The sequence below is a fragment of the Engraulis encrasicolus genome, chromosome 24 (assembly GCF_034702125.1).
Source record: "Engraulis encrasicolus isolate BLACKSEA-1 chromosome 24, IST_EnEncr_1.0, whole genome shotgun sequence".
In the NCBI taxonomy this organism is placed as follows: domain Eukaryota; kingdom Metazoa; phylum Chordata; class Actinopteri; order Clupeiformes; family Engraulidae; genus Engraulis; species Engraulis encrasicolus.
Window position 1 is genome coordinate 36,802,824 of NC_085880.1, and position 20,658 is coordinate 36,823,481.

General features: G+C 40.4%; 1 protein-coding gene across 1 annotated transcript in view; it reads right to left on the minus strand.

Moving 5' to 3' along the window:
* The window catches only part of LOC134441837 (pro-neuregulin-3, membrane-bound isoform), a 77,787-nt gene that overhangs the window by 13,089 nt on the left and 44,040 nt on the right, over window positions 1–20,658 (minus strand). Inside the window, exons 2-5 of the mRNA XM_063192245.1 lie at window positions 18,679–18,808; window positions 18,308–18,381; window positions 14,445–14,471; window positions 10,956–11,058 (exon numbers count right to left, since the gene is read on the minus strand). Of these exons, the coding sequence (XP_063048315.1) occupies window positions 10,956–11,058; window positions 14,445–14,471; window positions 18,308–18,381; window positions 18,679–18,808 (334 nt within the window). The remainder of the gene's footprint in view (window positions 1–10,955; window positions 11,059–14,444; window positions 14,472–18,307; window positions 18,382–18,678; window positions 18,809–20,658) is intronic.

Consider the following 20,658-nt stretch of genomic DNA (forward strand, 5'->3'; position numbering starts at 1 on the left):
ATGTACTGCAAGATCCCATTTAATAATAGGCCTAATGATGGGGAGATACTTATGTGCTGTACCTCCAAAGCTTGATGCCAACTCAACAGTAAGATAATGGAGTAAGGGGATGTACATTCTCACTGTCCTTGGAGCTGACAGCCAAATAGACTACTGTGAGTCATCCAGCAGTCAAACTCCCTACTCCAGTCCAAACCACTATTTTGAAGAGATGATAGCAGCACAGAACCTTCAATGCACCTTGCCAGTGACAGTAAGGCTTCACACAGAAAATGAAACACCAATAACATTACCCATCCTCAGCGCCTAGTTTACCACACCTTCTTTCATGCCCCTCTACACCCTCGTTTGGATATTATCAGAACCGCACATTAACAATGCCAAGAGCACAGTGTACTCAGAATAAGAAACAGCAAAATCATTGATCTATTCTAATGGTATAAGTAGAGGAGAGGATACCAATACCACTACTGCTTTTCAAACCCACAGATCTATGGGCAGAAGAATCTACCACATGATGCATTGGGCCATGTAGCACTCCTATTGCAGGGCAGTGCCCTGGCCAGCATTGTGACAATTCAGAGAACTGAAGAGGATGCTCTTGGTGTGGCCCTCACACTCACACATCCGGCATCTTTGAGTGGGCCATCATATTATATTTGGCGGTTTCTCATATCAGGGCCCGGCCATGCAAAGACCTCAGGAGGGGCGGGAGGGGTTTTCAAAAGAGGTGTATGTACCAAAAAAAAAATCCAAACAACACGTCAACTGATTTAAAAGTATAGTTGTTATGGTGTTGTAATATTCAATTACATTATGTATTATACTATTATGACCTGATAAACCATAGGCCTACATAGACTCAGTCATTTTAATTCCGTTTTAACCCATTTAGACAGGGCGTTATTCATTTGCTGTTACCAGAATGGCAATGACCAAGTCGTAGTGCATTACTAAAGGCCCTGTGTTATGTCATGGTATTGTAGCACTATGGTAGTTGTATGGTACTTTTGAATGACTATTACAGCGTGCCACTGGAGGTACAGCGAGTATTAAGGGGCTACATAAAAAAAAAGCAATGTGAAAAGGGCCCTTTAGACATCAAAGATGAAAAGGGCAGGGGCCCTTCTTTGCATGTCCCTGTATCACATGGGGATCAGTCCCAGCATTACCCTGAGGCCCTGGTCAATTTTTTGTAGGAGATCCTAGCATGACTATCCTAGCATGGCTATCGACAGAACAAAGCTCTGCAATGTTAGCCTGGCCAAGTTGCGTTTTCAGAGGACAGGCTTAACCCTAACCTCGTTCTCACGCAGATGGATGTTTCACGAAGTTGAGCGAAAATGCACGAAGGGGCTGCGGGAGAACCAGGCTAGCTTAAAGGGGTATGCCACTATTTTGGGGCTTAATACAGTTAAAATCGTTGGCCAGGGTTTATATAGGTGGTAAAGTGTCTTATTTTTCATGTAAGCCGTTGTCTTGTTTTAAGACAAGTTAAAAGAGGGAGCATGTCGCTAACCTAGTGAAAGTCAATGGATCCGTGTAGCATGTAGCAATGCTACATGGATGCATTGACTTTCACTAGCTTAGCGACATAATCCATCTTTTAGCTTGTCTTAAAGCAAGACAACGCTTCACATGAAAAATTAGACACTTTACCACCTTTATAAACCCCAGCCAACGATTTTAACTGTATTAAGCCCCAAAATAGTGGCATACCCCTTTAACCCAGCCACGTCTAAGAAATGACTGTGTATGCTTGTGGTTGAAGCCAGAATCAGACGAGTCTTGACTCTGATTTAGCTGTGAGCTAGACCAGTGTTGCTCAACCTTTTTAGATCAAACACACCCTCGACTTTATCATAAGCCTCCCAATGGCCCCCTGTGACCTGCTCATAAGCCTGTCGAAGCCCCCTTTAAAGGTGCACTGTGTAGAATGTGGCCAGGATGGGTACTGCAACTATGCTGATCATTGAAACTAGGTTGCCTATTGCCACATTTGATCTTTTGATGAATGTTTACTAAGTAATAAACTAATATTTACTAGTATGGCCAAAGTACAGTAATTTTTGCAGCTAAAAATGTCAATTTCTGGAAATTCAAAATGGCCGACCATAGAGAAGATCCCCCTTTTCATGGATAAAAAGTGTAGTTTTCCCAGTCGTAATGAATACTTAGAATTGGATGGTGATGGTAAGTGTTTATGAAAAAGGAAAAACATTAGTAAATGAGTAGCATGGATTCTGGAAATAAACTACTAAACATCTTACACAGTGAACATTTAATATTGAAAAATAAGATGATGGACTAATGCCCCCCCAATTGCCACTGAGGACACCCCCTCTCAGCAGTATCCTTCTCAGTGCCCCCATAGGGCTCTCCAATGCCCCCTGAGGGACTGTTGAGCCCCCTTTGAGAAACACTAAGCTAGACCAATAACAGAACGAGGCATAAAACTCACCACATCAAGCCACTGGAATTGCTTGAAATGCTAATTAGCTCCGAATACTGGGGAAATTTGCAGCACTGCGTCAGCCTGGCAAGACTGACTGACTGACTGTAGCAGGTTATGGAATATTTTTGTGTGCGGCATCACAGGAAGAATAGGCTGGCCGGGGCTCTATGAGACACCACCCACCAGAGTGTCTTCCTTTAATAGCATGCCATTGTTAGAAGTGCATCCGGGAATAATTGATGGGCATAATGTAGTCACAAACTCACAAGAGGCAATTTCAGCTCGGGCACACACACACTGTGTCATGATGCGAAGAGTGAGACAGGGCACTCAAAAGCTCTGCGTGGCACTCAAACTTGATGTCACAGAGGAGGCGATGAGCAGGATCACGCTAAGACAACCGGCGCAATAAAAAACAGAGGCCTTAAAATGAGCTCACGGAAACGGAAGAAGAAGAAGAAGAAGAAGAAGAAGAAGAAGCAGTAAGGCATTAAAGTAAAGTGATGATCGTAATTTCCGGTACAGGGAGGTGAGTGGAAGTCTGACGAGGAAGCCCTACCCCTCCCCCAACTCTGATATGTGTTTCCCCATAGAAGCTCAAGAGGCGTAATCTACGTATAGCAGCGGGTCCCTTTTCCCATGAATTTCAAATTAAAATTTAATAAATATTGATGAACAAAAAAGGATTGCCATTTAGAATATGGGGGCATGGGTAGTGACGGTGTCAGGAAAATATTCTTAGGTCACTCACTGCATTTTTTTTTTACTGTTTATGGTTAATAAATGTTTTTTCTTTTCCTATGAATTTCAAATTAAAATTTAGCAACATTAAAGAACAAACATTATTATCAGGAAAATCAGGTGTGAAAGGAGAGTCTCAGCAGAAAATAATTTGGCTAACACTTTATAATAATGGATGCATAAAAAGCATTATAAAGACTTAGCAAATAATTACAAACTAATGATGAACAAAACATTAACAAATGTTTGTAAATGAGTCGGAAATGTTATGTTATGTTATGTTTAATTTTTTTTGTAAATGAATAAAAAATACTAAAAGGTTTGTAAAATCTAGAACATGCTACTAGTAAATGTTTTATAAAGAATTAATAGAACCTAGTAGATAACTTAAAAATGTGTTCATGTTTTGTTTATCATTAGTCAATTATTCACCAAGTGTTCATAATGCTTTTTATGCACCCATTACTATAAAGTGTTACCAGAGTTTGGGAACCACAGACTGATCACTCCAGCAAGCAGACTACTGTACAACTGGAGAGATAGTGAGCGCTTGATCTGATGGCTGTCAGAGGCCAGGACCAGATAGGATCTCTACCAGACAAAGAGGAGAGTGGAAGAGAAGCGGAGAGAAGAGAGTCACTTGGTGGAGGTCCAAAAGCATTATCGCTGAGGCAGATGAAGTGCTTATCTTGATTCCTGAAACAAGTGTGTGTCCTCGAAGTGGAGAAGCCCTAATAAGCCAGCGTGTGATGTCAAATATCAGCCAGATTACAGGTTCCAAGGCAGACGGCTCTGTCAGCTAACATCTAACGCATGAAGCAACCACTTTAGGGCTGACGACGGGAAAGAATAGGGTGCAGCCGAGCCGAGTGCCGCGTTTGCATTGCCAAAGTGCAAAAGAGAAAGGCATGGATGGATGGTGAACAGGCAAGTCTGTGAAATTGTTAACATGACACTAAATTGACGCTAATGTGATTGAGAGTCTGCTAGAGCAGACTGCTGCTGCTGACAGTATCTCAGAGTTCAAAAGGTCAGACAAGACCAAATGCCTTTGCTGACTTCAAGGATGAACTCCAAGGGGTGCCATGGTGGCTCAGGGGGCCAAGGTGGTGTTGTACCATTAAGCAGAAGCAAGAATTCTAACTGAAACAAAGAAAAGAGACCACGTCACTCCAGTAAGTAGGTCATTGCACTGGCTACCAGCGAGATTTAGAGTCCAGTTGAAATCTAGTTTATAAGTCACTGAATAGCTTAGGCACAAAACACTATACAATAGATAGGCTTGAGCAATATCATCCTAGTAGGTCTTAGGTCTTCAGAATCTCCTCTACTAGTTGTGCCTAGGATCAAATCTAGACAGGGTGAAATGGTATTATTTAATCATTATGCTGCAAAATGCTGGAACCAGCTTCCTGTCCAAATTAGAATTGCCCCAACAGTATCTTGTTTTAAAAATAAATTAAAATCAGCTTTATTTTCATCTGCCTTTGGTGATAGATAGTTAACTACTGTATCTACTATCTATACCACAATATAGTTTTTTCTTCTTTTCCCCCCTCCAATCCTTAGCACATTGAGTGACAATTATGATGATGTGCTATATGAGTAACTTTGATTGATTGATTGATTGATTGATTGATTGATTGATTGATTGATTGATTGATTGATTGATTGATTGATTGATTGATTGATTGATTGATTACAGGACGTCAATCTAAGTTCGATTCTGACCCGAGGTCATTTCTCAATCCTTCCCCATCTCTCTCATTTTCCCCACCCATTCCCTTTCTCAATCTCACTACCCTGTCTGAATACTAAAGGTTTAAAGGTGCATGTGTAATATTTTTTTACGTTTATTTCCAGACTTCATGCTGCTCATTCACAAATGTTATCTTTTTCAAGAATACATACCACCACCACCAAATTCTAAGTATTCGTTATGACTGGGAAAATTGCATTTTTCATACATGAAAAGGGGGATATTCTTCATGGTCCTCCATTTTAAATTTAAAGAAATAGACCTTTTCAGCTACAAAACTTACAGTAGGCCTACTTTGGTTATATTAGTGAATATTGGTTTATTATTTAGTAAATATTCATGAAAAGATCAAATTTGGTAATAGGCAGCACAGCTTCAATGAACAGCGTAGTTGCAGTACCCATTCTGGTCACATTCTACACAGTGCACCTTTAACCCTCTGAGGTCCGAGTGCCCTTCAGAGGGCAATTGGTCTCCAAAAACAAATCTGTAACTCTGTGAGTTTTTGTCATTGAAATGTATAGGTCACACCATTAGAAACCTCAGACCTTCCAGGTTCCAAATAAGGTAAGCGTACCCATTAAGCCCACCAAAATCTAAATTTCTTTATTTTTCAATCATCTTCACACAATTTTTTTGTGAAATGATTTCTTAAATAGTAAGATTTACCTCTCTTCTCAATGTTTATCACTGAATTGATGAATATTTCAAAGTACAATATGAAGATTTTTTTACGAGAAAAGTGAAAAGTCTGAATGGGCTTTAATGGTACCTTTGGTACCATTTAAGCCCACTTGTTATTTCTCTATCAAAATACCTGGTGAGGTGTGTGTGAGTTGAGTTTAAAGAGTGTAGCCTACATGGCATAAATGGTTTCAGATCAAAATATTCTTCCAAAATGTAAGATTTGCTAAAAAAATAATGCATAAAACCTAATTAAACATTACAGCATCTCTTACTTCATATACTTCATAAAATTCTTCATCCAAACAGAGAAATTTATTTTTTCTTATTGATTATTGTTAGTTCATTACATTACCCCTTTTTGACCTACTACATCAGATTGTACAGCACTTTTTATGTCCCTCAAAGGCATTTTTCATTAGCATGCATGCCAACTTGCATGCATTTCAATGGGGTGTACCATTTAAGCCCACCTTGTACCCATTAAGCCCGCCTATACAAAAAGCTATTTTATGGAAATAATCAACTCCACAAAAACATTTCATGATGCATTTCTTTAAAGATCAATGCCAAACAAACTGGAATATGCTTAGAATTCATACCTAACCACCTTAAGTCTTACGGTAGAGTAAGATAAAGATGGTGTGTGGTTGTATCAAGAGAATATCGGCGTTTGCTCGCTCATAAAACACATCTTTCCATTTGAAGGGAAATGCTATAATTTAGTAAAACACTGCATGTATATATATAAAAATCATTACATTTACCTCTTAGTTCACTAAATATGAAAGTATTTTCAAAATATTTTACTTAAACTAGCTGAAATTCTATGATTTCTGACATGTCCCAAAACAGCAAAGTTTTGAGGCAACTTCTTGTCAGTAGTCCTGAGACTGGGTTCACTTGGACGGGGATAACTCGACGATAAAAAATATGATTTGTTTGCAATAAAAAACATTTTGTCAGTTACTAAACCCTTTAATTGGATAGGGTGATGAACAACAAAATTCACCTTTTCCCTTTCTTTAAATTGACCTCAAAGTTGAAAGTGGGCTTAAAGGGTACATGGGCTTAATGGGTACGCTTACCTTATATATATATATGAAATGAAAATACTTGAAAATGTCAGGGTGGTGCAAGCAGCCTAAAAGCCTCTGAAAAGCCTTAGACCTCAGAGGGTTAAAATAATAGAGAAATAATACATTCCAGATGAGGGAAAAGCACTGTAGAGGAGGATTTCACTCCTTCGACATTGTGAGAACGTTGTTCGACAGGCTGGTGTGTGAGACACACACCCCTTCCCTGAAAACACAAGTGTCATAAGGGTCTAGCACATGGTCTCACCCTTGTCAAGAGAAATCTCTGTTCAGGAAAAAAACACACACACTGTAAGATATTGCTGATTAGGCCTGTGGTGTCAAATCTCCTTGTTCACTTGTGTGAACGGACTGTGGGGGGGAACGGCACAGCATGTTGTCCAGACAAGATGCAACTCTGTGAACCGCGGCTGAAGTTGACCAGACAAAAGGAGGCTATTTGAGGTCAGAGTTTGGCCGTCCTCTGCTCTGAATAAGAGACAGGGGAGGATCAGCGCACCATGTACACCCATAAGGGGATTTGAAGCACCAACATACATTTGTACACTGTACAACTACGGCATGTGCTGTGATAGCCAGGCCATGCCCTCCTAGTGACGCAACACCTTTGGTGCTGTTTCTAGTCAGGCCAAGAGCTATGTAAATATCGCTTCTGATCTCCCAATAAATCGGGAACTCCTCCCACATTTTTTCAGGAAGTAAACAGCCAGTAGGAAACAACCAAGGGAGACGGATCAACCATGCCGTTTGGGAAATGTAAATTGTTATGCTCTTGGTCAGACCAAGTCTCGAAGAGATTTCAAAAAACCGATGATAATCAGTCTAGTGCTGTGAAACGGTTGTAGGAGACTGTCTGTGACAATCAGTAGTGCACTGCAGGAAGAAGTGACGAAGGATGAGATGAGACCGCTGATTCCTATCATCCTCAGCATTACAGTGTTAATACAAAAAAAGTGAGCTCCACTGATTCTGAGATGGTATTGAATCTGGACCACGTCACCAACCAGTGAGCACAAATCAGGCATGCAAAGACACTGATTGAGCTCAGAGATCTTGGAGACTTCAGGTGTGCTGTGCGTACAGCAGTGAGGGTGGATAGCGTGTAAAGTGGAGTGTGGAGGAGTCTTCTCAGTACGATAACTGATCAACACCACAGACTCAAACGTCATCGTCTGGAAAAAGCATCCGGTGCAGACTGCGCAGCACCTTCATTTTGTTGTTTTATGTATTCCTCTTGCCAACTCGCACCTCATATGCATTCCTTGCAGTCTGTAACTTCCTCCTACACCAATAAACTCCCGTCACAACTCCAGCCAGCTGACGCAGCCCTATGCTCCACACGTAGCCGAATTGCCAGGTCACAATTCCAGCCACTTAAAGGGACACTGTGTGAGATTTTTAGTTATTAATTTCCAGAATTCATGCTGCCCACTCACTAATGTTACCTTTTTCATGAATACTTATCACCACCATCAAATTGTAAGTATTCATTATGACTGGAAAATTGCACTTTTCGTACATGAAAAGGGGGATCTTCTCCATGGTCCGCCATTTTGAATTTCCTAAAATAGCCATTTTTAGCTGCAAATATGACTGTAATTGGACCATACTAGTTAATTCCGTTTATTACTTAGTAAACATTCATGTAAAAGATCAAATTTGGCAATAGGGAGCCTAGTTTCAATGAGCAGCATAGTTGCAGTACCTTTTTTGACCATTTCCTGCACAGTGTCCCTTTAAATTAAACATCTCTCCGACCACTTAACCTTCATTCGATGAAGGAAATGATTTAAGGTTTGCGAAGCCGTACAGGCTTGCAGCCTTCCTCTCCATGTCTCTCAGAATTAGAACTTCTTTTAAAAATGTAATCACAAACGTGGTGCAAATGTTGAGTTGTTCATGTTGTTTTGCACTTTTAAAGGAAGAATGATACTATCATGACCTTCTAGGTTCTAGAATTCTGTTCTCTTCTTGCTGTCCTCTATGTCAAATATACTGATAGGAATAATTGCATTAGGTCTGGTTCTAGAATCTCGAACAGTCGCCTGGTCACCCCCAGACCTAATCACAATTGACAACAGATTTTAATTGGGTGCTACAAATGTCTATCATTTGGCATACAGTACGTAGCCTAAAGCCAATCGTGTCAGTTGTATCTACTGTATCCCTGGAGCAACGTGGGGTTAGGTGCCTTGTTCAAGGGCACTTCGGCCATGGATGGAGATGCAGGGAGAGGTCGGGGGGATTCAAACCTGCAACCCCCAGATTGAAAGACCAACTCTCTAACCACTAGGCCACAGCTGCCCACCACTAGGCCACAGCTGCCCGCTGTCAATGCCATGCTGAAGGACACTTCAGCTATTACTTGCTGATTAAGGTGGGATTTGAACCCACAACCGTCTGATCCAAAAGGCAACGATTGACCCCATGAGCTGTTTAAGACATTCCTCAAAATCCTTTCTCTTCTTTCGAATCATTTTACAAACCGCAATTTGATTGAGCTGCCACTTATGATCTGAGATGGCTGTTGACTGCTCTTCTTTATTTGATAATCACAACCACAGATATAGTCGGCCTCTCTTTAAAAAAAAAATGACACAATGAGTTGCTTTTATGTTTAAATTTGTTATCTGCCCAGAGAAATCAACAAAGTGGCCTCCTGTGTTTAGGCACCCAGAGTCTAAATTGATAATTCCTTTCAAGTCCTGGGCTCAACAGCAGTCAGAAGAGATCATGAGTTTGACACAATGATGCTTCAAACAAACTATTCAGATCATATCACAACCACTGTTTTTTTGCGTCACTGGCTGCTCAGGCAATTATTCCTATCAGTATATTTGACATAGAGGACAGCAAGAAGAGAAAACAGAATTGCTTAATTTAGCATTTTGTATTTTCTGTGTTTGAAAGATTGTGGCGGTATATTTTTGCTGTCAATGCACTTTTAGAGTAGAAGAAAAACACACAAAATCAATGCATGTTAAGGAAAAAAAACACTTTGAACCATTGATGCTGTGCACATGAATCATATCTATTGGATTATATAGCTCCAATTTACTAGCACAAACCACAATAGCTACAGTATTATCACAATGTTCCGTAGTGTCAGTAATACAGAAAATGTTGCCGTGTTAATTCAACATTTAGAGTGTAGGAGCAACGCTGTCACAATCTACTCTCTAAGTGTTGGAGTTAACACTCCACAAATGTACTGAACTAATATGCAGTATTATCATAATGTGCCTTAATGGCAGTGGAGAGGTTTTTCATATAGCCATGGTGTATTAATGATAATGTGCCTTAATGTCAGTGGAGTGGTGTGTCATGATACTATAGCCATACAGTATGAATGATACCGTGTCTTCACGTCGGTGGAGTGGTATGTATTATTAACCTGACAGGCAGAGGTGTAGTCTACTTTTTTATAGTGGGTATACTGTATATTTGAGCATTTTTTGAAGTGGGTATACTGTATATTTGAGCATTTTTTGAAGTGGGTATACTGTATATTTGAACATTTTTCGAAGTGGGTATACTGTGTATATTTGTGCTATTCAAAACAATGGATCAATCAATTTTAAGTGGTTATACTGAAATCCCTGAAATTTAGAAGTGGGTATACTCCGTATACCCGCGTTCTACGTAGACTACACCACTGCTGACAGGCCAGACCAAGACCAGGCTAGTGTATAGCTAGTCTAGTCATACTGTGTTAATTATAACGTGCCTTCATGTCGGTGGAGTGGTGTGTCATGTAGCCATACTGTATGAATGACAACGTGTCTTAATGTCAGTAGAGTGCGGGGCTTGACATTAACCTTTTCGCCCATCGGCCACTAGCCTGGGAACTCCCATACTGCCTTTAGTTCTACACAATCGTTTCGATCTGAAAGACAATCTCACTTGTGATTAGGTCTGGTGTTAACCAGGCAAATCGGCCACTGTGGCAAGTGGAGATATATCAAGCAAATAGAAACTGAGTTGCTGAGCTTTTTCTTGAACTTACATACAAACCATTGATACACAAGGGGCATGCAACAGAATGTAGGCTACGATGATACTGTACAGTATGTATAAGGAATAAGATGCCAGCCAAATTGGCTAGTGACATTGAAAGCATTACTAGCCACAGCCAAGTTTTTACCAGCATTTGGCCGATTGGCAGGTGCCAGTGTCAAGCCCTGGTAGAGTGAGTGGTGTGTCATGCAGTCACACGTACTTGTTTCGGCAGTAGAGAGCCATGCAGACGGTCCCCAGCAGACTGATCCCAGTGGTGATGCAGGTGATGGAGAGCACTTGTCTCTTGTAAATTGCTTTACTCTCTGGAGACACAAAAAAGCCCAAAAAACACAATGGCTTCAATCCACAGTTTACCACTACACTATACCCAAGCCTGTGCTGTTCCCCAAGGCTGCTGTAACAAAGGATCGATTCGATTTGGTGATACTGAAGCACAAAAAAAAAAACTGTAACAGAGGCATTCGGATGCATTTAAATGTTTAATTGTACCCAGGGTAGTGAAGTACAAAAAATGCAACTGGGATTGTGGGGAAAAAAAAACAAATCACTGTGCTGTTAATGTTGCCGTCGAACCTTGAATTTCCCTTAAACATAAACACATTTGCATAACGTCTGAGTGATTCATGTTCTAGGGGAGTTTGCTTCAAAAGCTGTTTCCAGTGTATTTACCACACTAGAGTTTGACAATATTATTTTTCATGATTACAATTTTCATATCAGTCCTCAAGTGTGCATTGCTACTGTATGCGCACTGTTGTGTACCGATATTTATTTTTTATTTACTTGCTATTCCTTGTAATATCTTATTTTATTTTTTATTTTTTTACATTTTTAGATGTATTTATTCCTTACACCTATTTATTCATCCATTTACTGGAGTGGTTTCCCGCATTGTTCTTGCGTGGAATGGGGTGTCTGTCTTAAATGTGTAATGTCTTTGAATGTGTAATGTGTAACTGTATGTCTTTTACAATGGTGAAACTGAAGACAAGTTTCCACACCTGTGGACATTAAAGAATCAAATCAAATCAATCAAGTCAAATCAAATCAACCTGTTAAAACATGGCGTTATAAATTTGCTGTTATCAGAATGCAATGGCCAAGTCATAGCGCATTACTAAAGGTCCTGTGTTATGTCATAGCAGAGCAATGCTGTGGTAATTAACCTTTCAATGACTATTTCAGCGTGCCACTGGTGGTGCGGCATGCAGTATGGTATGGATAGGGATTCCTTCATTTTCAGTTTTAAAGCATGGATGTTCCCTGTAGCCTGAAAATGAAGGAATCCCTATCACCTTTCGACAAGGATTAGTCTTGTGGTCTGAGAGCCACACACAAGTATAGATCAGCCTAAGATCCAGATAAGCTACCTTTGCTACCTTACCAGTCAGTCAGTCAGTCAGTGGGTCCTACACATGTCTTAACCAAGCAATCCCGTAATCTTGTACCCTACTCTGCACCTTGTTGCACCAGGCGCTTTGCTGTGCTTAATTCAGGAAACACCCACTGGCGTACAACTCCCCATCTGATCTTACAGGGCCCCCCCATCTGATCTTACAGGGCCCCTCCCCGTGTAGCGAAGGTATTACAGGCGTTTTCTCTCCTGCTCCTGTCTAAAGCTCTCCTCGCTCCACCGGCTCTGCCAAAGATTGGCCTGTAGCACGTATTACTTACTGGCATTTTCACCGAGAGATTGGCACCAGTTGGTATTTTTCCACTGTTCCGCCTCGTGGCCAACTCTGATTGCAAAAAGTCAGCAGAGACAGGTCTCAAAAATGACATCACATCCAAAAAAACTCGGATCGTCTGTCTGAATATCCTGTAATTGACCATATGTCAATTACATGATAGGTTGGGTTATTATATCAAAAGGCCACTGGTATTCGAGGTGATGGGGAAACCAGGATTTCTGGACTCTTTCCCCAACTTGAAGACTTTTTTTCTACCCGTCGTCAACAGAAAAAAGGTTTCTGATGATTGACAGTAGAGTCCTAGGTATTTGGCCTGTTGTTGCGGGGGGAAAGTCTAGCAGGGCTGTGGGGTGGGTCTGCACCCTGCTGATAACACCCCATGCCATATGGCTCCACTATTCAGTGGAGTATTGAGCGGTATATCTACTCCCCACTTCTGTTCCCATACGACATAATACCCCCCAAAATATCTTTTTCGCACACAGACACCAAACTAAATGGTGCCCAGGTTGGTTCGAATGCCTATATGCCTTCTCCCTCTCTGGCCACCTGGCGATATTTCCATCCCACATCCCCCTATCATAGTATGCAAATGACGGGAGGTAATTCATCTGGTGATTCACATCCAAATGTCCTCAGGAGTACAGCAGCAGCGGTACGGTACTTTAGCAGCACCTCTACTATTTAAACTATGTGCAATGCATGAAGTATCTGGAACAGTTTTAGGCCCTTTGACACCCCTTGTGGGACATCAAAGCCCTGTTTACTCTGGTAGTGTAGTGCGCGTCCCTCCCCATCCAGAGAGGCAATTCCTTGTCATGAGCTGCGGCTTCAGCAGCAGCATACGGTACTGTCACCCAATTAGACATGAATGTATTACAGAACACTGTGTCTCTCCCCTCAGACAGCGGCTGTCCTACATGGTCGGGGCTCTTTCATTATTAATTACACAGTTCATTTATAAACAGCAGATTAAGACTTGAAACAAACCCAGATCAGATTTGATCCCCTTCAAAATAAAACCAAAGTTTGACTACCCGGTTAAAGAGTGATTAATCCACCGACCGAATGCCTTCTCGATGGGGACTAAAGACGTGATCCTGATGAGCTATCTAACTACCTCCATCAAAGGGCCTAAGCCCAATAGATGTTTCCATTCCGGCCACATCCAGTGCTGCTCTGCTCACTCGAAAACATAATTCAGATAAATGAGGCTTGACTGGGCTAATGGACAAAGTCCTGTAACTGCCAGACACATAGAACAACCTGTCAAAATGTGGGAGGCATTACAACCGACTGCTTGGGAGGATTACAAAAAAAAAATAGACACTGTGAATTCTTCATTTTAAATGGGCACATTGTCTTTTGGCATTACATTTAACTCCACCCACTGAAAACAACAATATCAGAAAAAATAACAAAGTACGACGTGGGTGAGAGGTAGCCTGATGCATTGGCCAGGTTCTTTCAACTAGTTGTTGTCATAGTGAAATGGAACTGAGCCTGGCTAGGTAATTGTGGGGGTGTGGGTAAAAGTCTGAAGTTTCATTATGAGTACGTAGAAGCACAAGTTAACCCTTTGATGGCAGATGCTGTGTAAGCACAACATTGAGCCAAACGCCTGAGGCTGCCTAACACAGCATTCAGGCTCATGAGGTATGAGATTTTTTAATTAAAAATGGTGGCGTGGAGCTGAATGAACATGTTCTAATGCAAGATGAGGGTCTTAGCTTTTAAATACAATCTATTTAATATTTTATTTATGTGCTTCAGAGGCTGAGATATTAAGGTTTTTTACAGACTAACAGTGCCTGTTCCCAAAATTGGCTTAGGCATTTAGCCAGGCATTTTTTGCAGGTGTTTGCAGCCAGGCATCAATGGGTTAAGCGCTGCACAAAAAAAATACGCCTGAAGCAATACCACAGCCCATTACTCACCGATGACTTTGAAACACGATTTGAAGTAATTAATAGAGGTTTAATTTGATAAATACTTACCCATGAATTCAATGCCCAAATGTTCAGCTGCACAAATGGAGGCCCGGAGAATCCAGATGGCAAGGGATGCAAACGCAAACAGGGAAACAGAAAAAAAAAGAACAAACAATTTTTTTACAAAACGGCATTTCAACATGCACACGATATCCTGTTTTATGCATGTGTTATCCAGTTGAAAGGAATTCATGATAACTGTCAGAATGATCGTTGTAAGTCAGAATGACTCCACATTGATTACTGTGTGCCACTAAATACTAATTCCTAAAACCTTGTTGACATCTGATATTTGAGGAAAGTTGAGTGTCATTTATCACTTCCTACTTGTGCATAAGTAGAAACTACACATGCAAAGGCATTTGTGTGTGTGTGTGTGTGTGTGTGTGTGTGTGTGTGTGTGTGTGTGTGTGTGTGTGTGTGTGTGTGTGTGTGTGTGTGTGTGTGTGTGTGTGTGTGTGTGTGTGTGTGTGTGTGTGTGTGTGTATGTGTGTGTGTGTGTGTGTGTGTGTGTGTGTGTGTGTGTGTGTGTGTGTGTGTTACCCCATTCTGGTTGTGATATCTCTACATGACCTTAATCTCCGTTTAATGTAACTACACTGCATGCATGTACACACGCATTGTATGCAAGGATTCCTCCACAACTCCAGTACCAAGCTTAACTCGATGAATTCCAATAGCTCGACTAAGCTGTGCATGCTAACTTACTGATGTTGCTTATTAAGAACAAAAAAAAAAACGTCTCCTCTTCTTTTCTCGACATATCACACCTCTCTGCAGGCCTCTCTTACTAACTTCTGAGACATGTCCTCTAATATCAGAGGAAAAGCAGAGAGAGGCAGGGCAGTATGGTAGATGCTTTGGTCCATTAACAGCAGAGATGGATGAAACCATTCCCACTGACATTATGACAATACTGAAAGAGGAGTGTTGCACAAGTGATTAACCCCAAAGGTTCATATTTATATATATATATATATATATATATATATATATATATATATATGAAGAGCTCTTTTCCAAAATGAGATATATCCGTTTCATAGAATGTTGGGAAATTGACATTTTTGTATTGGGCATTCCATTGAAATGCATTGCAAAATACATTTTTATAGAGGTTTTAAAGTATGTTCTGAAAACATTTGAATGGCAAGAATTCACACGTAGATGATAGGACCTCTTAACAGTCAATTCCCAAATTAAAATGCAAAGAGACAAAAATGGTGGATATAGCGTTTTGGAAAAGAGCTCTTCAAATATATATATATATATATATATATATATATATATATATATATATATATATATATATATATATATATATACTGTATATATATATATATATATATATATATATATATTACACGAACCAGTTTGGATGCCTGATGGTGACGTGTATAATTTATTCCATGCTGTAGTGTTAGTGCATTGTACTTTTTTTCAGTGACAGAGATAAAGATCAGATCACATTTAATGATCAAATCATGCCAGAGAGCCTGTAGTCATTACAAAGAGTTGTCAAAATGCTACAGCAGCATTTGAAGTTCTTTAAGTTTAACATTATGCTCTAAAGTGGTCTAATACTTTTCATCTCCAGATTTGGTTCTGTTATCGATCGAAGGACATTGGGCTTACAGGTTTTGTTTTGTAAAAAAGTAGTGTAGTTCATTTTGCACTGAGAAGTATCATGCTATGGCAGAACTTGCATAGCCTTTTTCATAAGTAGATTACCAGAATTTGACATCACTGTATGATGTAACCACTAGAAATCCTGCAACTCTACTGTAATAGTCTGGTTAACAATAATATTAAAATGCTGATGATCACATTGCATTTGAAAGGGTTATTCTATGCATGACTATGAAATCTCAATTCTACATTTTTTTTTTTGCTAAGAAACTTGTTGCAAAATGAAAGAATTTGCCTAAAGCGTTACCACGGTGAGCTGTTCTGGTAAATTATGTATTCTGATTAAAAAAAAACATTTCCATCCGATCTGGGGATGACAGCACATTTCTTTGTAATCTTTTAAGACACTTCCCCCCGCATACGACACAAATTAATTTCAACTCGGAGATCAGGAAGCAGCCCAAAGCAGAGGGCCAGGTCACACTCAGGTCAGGATTTGAACAGAGCACTCGGAGCGTCCCAAATTTCAAGTAAAAGAAAAAAACATCTATCAGCTACAACAAAACTCAAACACCCCCCACCACCACCACAAAACGTCATATAGAAATGTGTCAGACATTGGTCATATTGCAAGAAAATGCCTCGTGTAATTCTGACAAGGCTGGGTTTTTTTGTGTTGTTTTGCTGGAGAGTCGAAAACAATTCAAAGCAGGCTGTCAACTGTCAGTTTACGAGACATACTGTATTTTTCCACGTCCATATTGGATTCAGCCTTTGATGTTTGGATGTTGCTCAGGTGGTCATGAGAAATATGTAGACGTATTAGCCTGCTAATTGTCCATGTTGTTATCAGTTATCTGTCTTCCTGTGTACTTCAGTTTGTATAAGTGTCCTTTTAGTGAAGTACAGTTTTAATATTAGAACAATATGGCAACATCACACAGGCTGAAAGGAAGTCTCTGCAATGTATAATAAAGACTGCAGAGAGGATTATAGGCACAGCACTTCCCTCTATGAACTCCATATGTACAGCGCAGCCAGAAGAGAGCAGAGAGAATCATTAAAGACCCTCTATCCAGCTAACTCTCTGCTCAGAAACAAGCACTGCACGTACAAGCTGAGACACAGTAGGCCTAGAGCGGACAGTATCGCTACCAAAAAAGCAAGTTTTTCCCAGCAACAGTCAGACTGATGGCAAAAAAGAACATCTGATTACTTTGATTTTTTAAATTCTTTTGATCTCTTTGATTTTTTTCAACACTTAAAACATTTCTCTTGTCTTTTTCCTTTTCCTTTCCTATGTATTGACTCAGAGGGCCTGGATCAGAGTTTCTATGTGCCTGGACTACTAGTCCATGCACAAATGGCAAATAAAGAACTTTGGACTTTGAACTTTATTTATTCTTTTGTACTCGTTTGTGTGAACCTTGAAGGAAGGCTTTCATATCATTGTACTGTGTATGATGATTACAATAATAAAGGCTTTGTATTGTATTGTATTCTATTGTATTCTATTCCATTCTATTCTATTCTATTCTATTCTATTCTATTCTATTCTATTCTATTCAGAGTCATCAGACCAGGCCATTTGGGGTGTTGTTTCTTATCATGCCACTGGCCATGGCCCTTTTGTTGAAACTCTGATTCAAATGATGATTTTGAGTAAATGACTGCCTGTGTTATTATACTAAATGTTATATATTTTATAACAATAATTGACCCATCACTGTACGACACTTTTAATGAGTAGGTTTCATTGAGAGCCAATCACGCAATGACAGTGTTGAGAAAAGAGAATTGAATGCTAACCAAAATGTTTTATGCCCACGGATATGTCAAATGAATATTAACTACAGACTACCTTTACGGATTTGCCCCCCCCCCCAAAAAAGAAAGAAGAAAAAGCTTTTTGGAACAATCAGAGCATCCAGAAAGGAATAATGGCATAAGTAGCCTGCAGGCATATGACTTCATTCTCATAATCCTGTGTTTTATGAATGAAGCAGTGAGCCAGTGAGGCCTGGATGCATCATCATCAGCACAGCAAACTATAATGGATCCCTCCCTCCCTCCCTCCCTTCCCTAGATTCTCATCCTGGCCACTGCATGACCATCCGAATACTAGTAGCAACCGACTTACGAACACACCCGAGGCATATTTTTGTATTTGTTTGAGGTACTGTACTGTACCTTCCATAAACAATAAGAAAGAAAAATAATTTCAAAGTGAAAGAACTTACTCGGATCTGACAAGATGGAGTCTGTTTTGGGGAGGAACTGGTCACAGCGTATACCCTGGAATCCTTCTTTACATCTGCAAAAGAGAGAGAGAGAGAGAGATAGGGGAAAAAGATAGAGTAGATGGAATGTGAATACAATAGAATGTGAATTTGTGTAGTAGTTTCAGGGTACCACATTACATTGCATTACAACAGGCTGCTGATGCAACGGATGCAGGCAAAATAATAATTTTCACTGCCCAAAGAGCTTGTCATTGTATGGCACATCAAAAATAAATAATAAATAAAAGCAAAAACAAAATAATTTTCACAGCCTTTCTGCGGCGAGAGGCTGTTACAGAAATCTATAATGGCTCTTGGTGGTGAATTACCTGCAGTGCTTGTGTGATCCGCTCAGAGTCTCAATGACAAAACACTCCCCGTCATTTAGGCAGTACGTCAGGTCCTTCTCGTGGCATTGCTTGAAGTGCTCCGAGCGCAGCGGTGGCAGAGTGGGTGACGCTGTTGGGTAGAGGACAAGAAGAAAGGTGAATGAATGCACTTCCTTTTTTTAAAAAAAAGGGTTTTTTTTTTGTTTTTTTTACTTTATTCTACAGGACAGTGTGAGAGGTGGACAGGAAATGAATTGGGAGAGAGACGGGGAGGGGTCAGCAAAGGACCCAGCCCGGGAATCGAACCTGGGTCAGCCGCATGCCAGGCGAGTGCCCTAGCGATTGGCCACAGCAGGGCCCCACTTCCTATCATTTCATTTCAGAAAACACGTAATGGGTCTAACTTAACTGTTACTCAGAATTTTTCAGATTATTTATGAGCATAATGTGTGTCACTTTTGCATGGATGCTTTTGAGTTAGATTTGCTGTTGCCACAGACAGACTGCAGCAAACTCTCAGGATCTGAAAGGCCTAGGAGCTTGAAGAGTTAAAACGTTAATCTCTGTACAACGCTGTAAGAATTTATACAGCATATCAAGTGTGTGAATAAATGATCAAGGCATAACAACTAGGCTAGGCTATATCAAAATTCACATAAATGCAAAACTGTGTGGTATTACGCACTCCACAGGCACATTATCAAATTTTAATAACATTTACTGTGGAGTTCCATCCACAATCACCATCTCGTATTGGTTATTGGCTTTTGGCAAATAAAAATAAAGTGAACTATGTGCAAACATATCGTTTATTAGGGTTCAGGATGGTTGCCAAAATGCAAGTTTGCAGATTTGCATACATACTGTACAAGTTTACAGGGTTGCACAGTTCATTGCGATGGCTAATATTGCAATGCTTTATTGAAGATTATGGTGGACATCTGGCTCCTCTACAAGTCCTTTGTGGAAGATAAAATAAGTTACTTTCCAAACACTGTGCTCTCCCTCTTTGGTACGCCTCTGAAGTACTCAGAGAATTGCTACGTTTACATGAGACATTTCATTGTGTGTGTGTGTGTGTGTGTGTTTCTTATATACTGTATTATATATATATACATATCACTGTAATTGGCTTTACAACCAATGGAGAAGGTGTTCTCCCGCACCGTGTCCAAATGCACTTGAAATGATCCAATGTATGCTTTCATGGTCAGGTTGGCCCCATATTCAACCCCATATTACACCAGGTCACTAGGTCCAGGCACAGCAAGCCAAGCGCGATCCATTGCCGTAGCCAGTATCCGACTGATGCAGTTCTCATTCCCCATACTGTACGGTACACACAGTATCATCATTTGTGTGTTATTATGGTGCATTATCAAGATTGCTATGCACAAAGGTGAATTCCTGAGTGCTTGGACTGGAACGCAGGAAGGCACTGACTCAACAACAGCACCATCAACATCCATCAAGGTATCGAGACATCCACACAGAGGTTACTGACGCATTCAAAGCAAGCACGCCCAGGGCTGCACAGGACTTTCAAGGAATAAGTCACAAGCTCTATGCTATACATTTTGGGCCATCATGTGTAATTTGCCAAGGGAATGCATTTTAAAAGTCACCGTTCCCAACATTGGCTCTTTACCACCCAGCTACGCAGGTTGTGATGCTTGTGGATAAAATCGTCTGTTACGTACAGTACATGTCACCTATTGAGTTGAATTCCTACTGCTCCTAATTTGCTTTTATTTGTGTGTGAGCACCTGTGCTCCTACTGAAATACGTCACAAGCTCTACTATAAATGTTGGGCCATCACGTGTAATTTGCAGGGGAATGCATTCTAAAACCCACCCAGCTACGCAGGTTGTGATGCTTGTGAAAAATTCTCCTGTTACTACGTAGGCTACTGTACTGTACATGATGTCACCTATTGAGTTGAATTCCTAGTGCTCCTTATTTGCTTTTGTTTGTGTGTG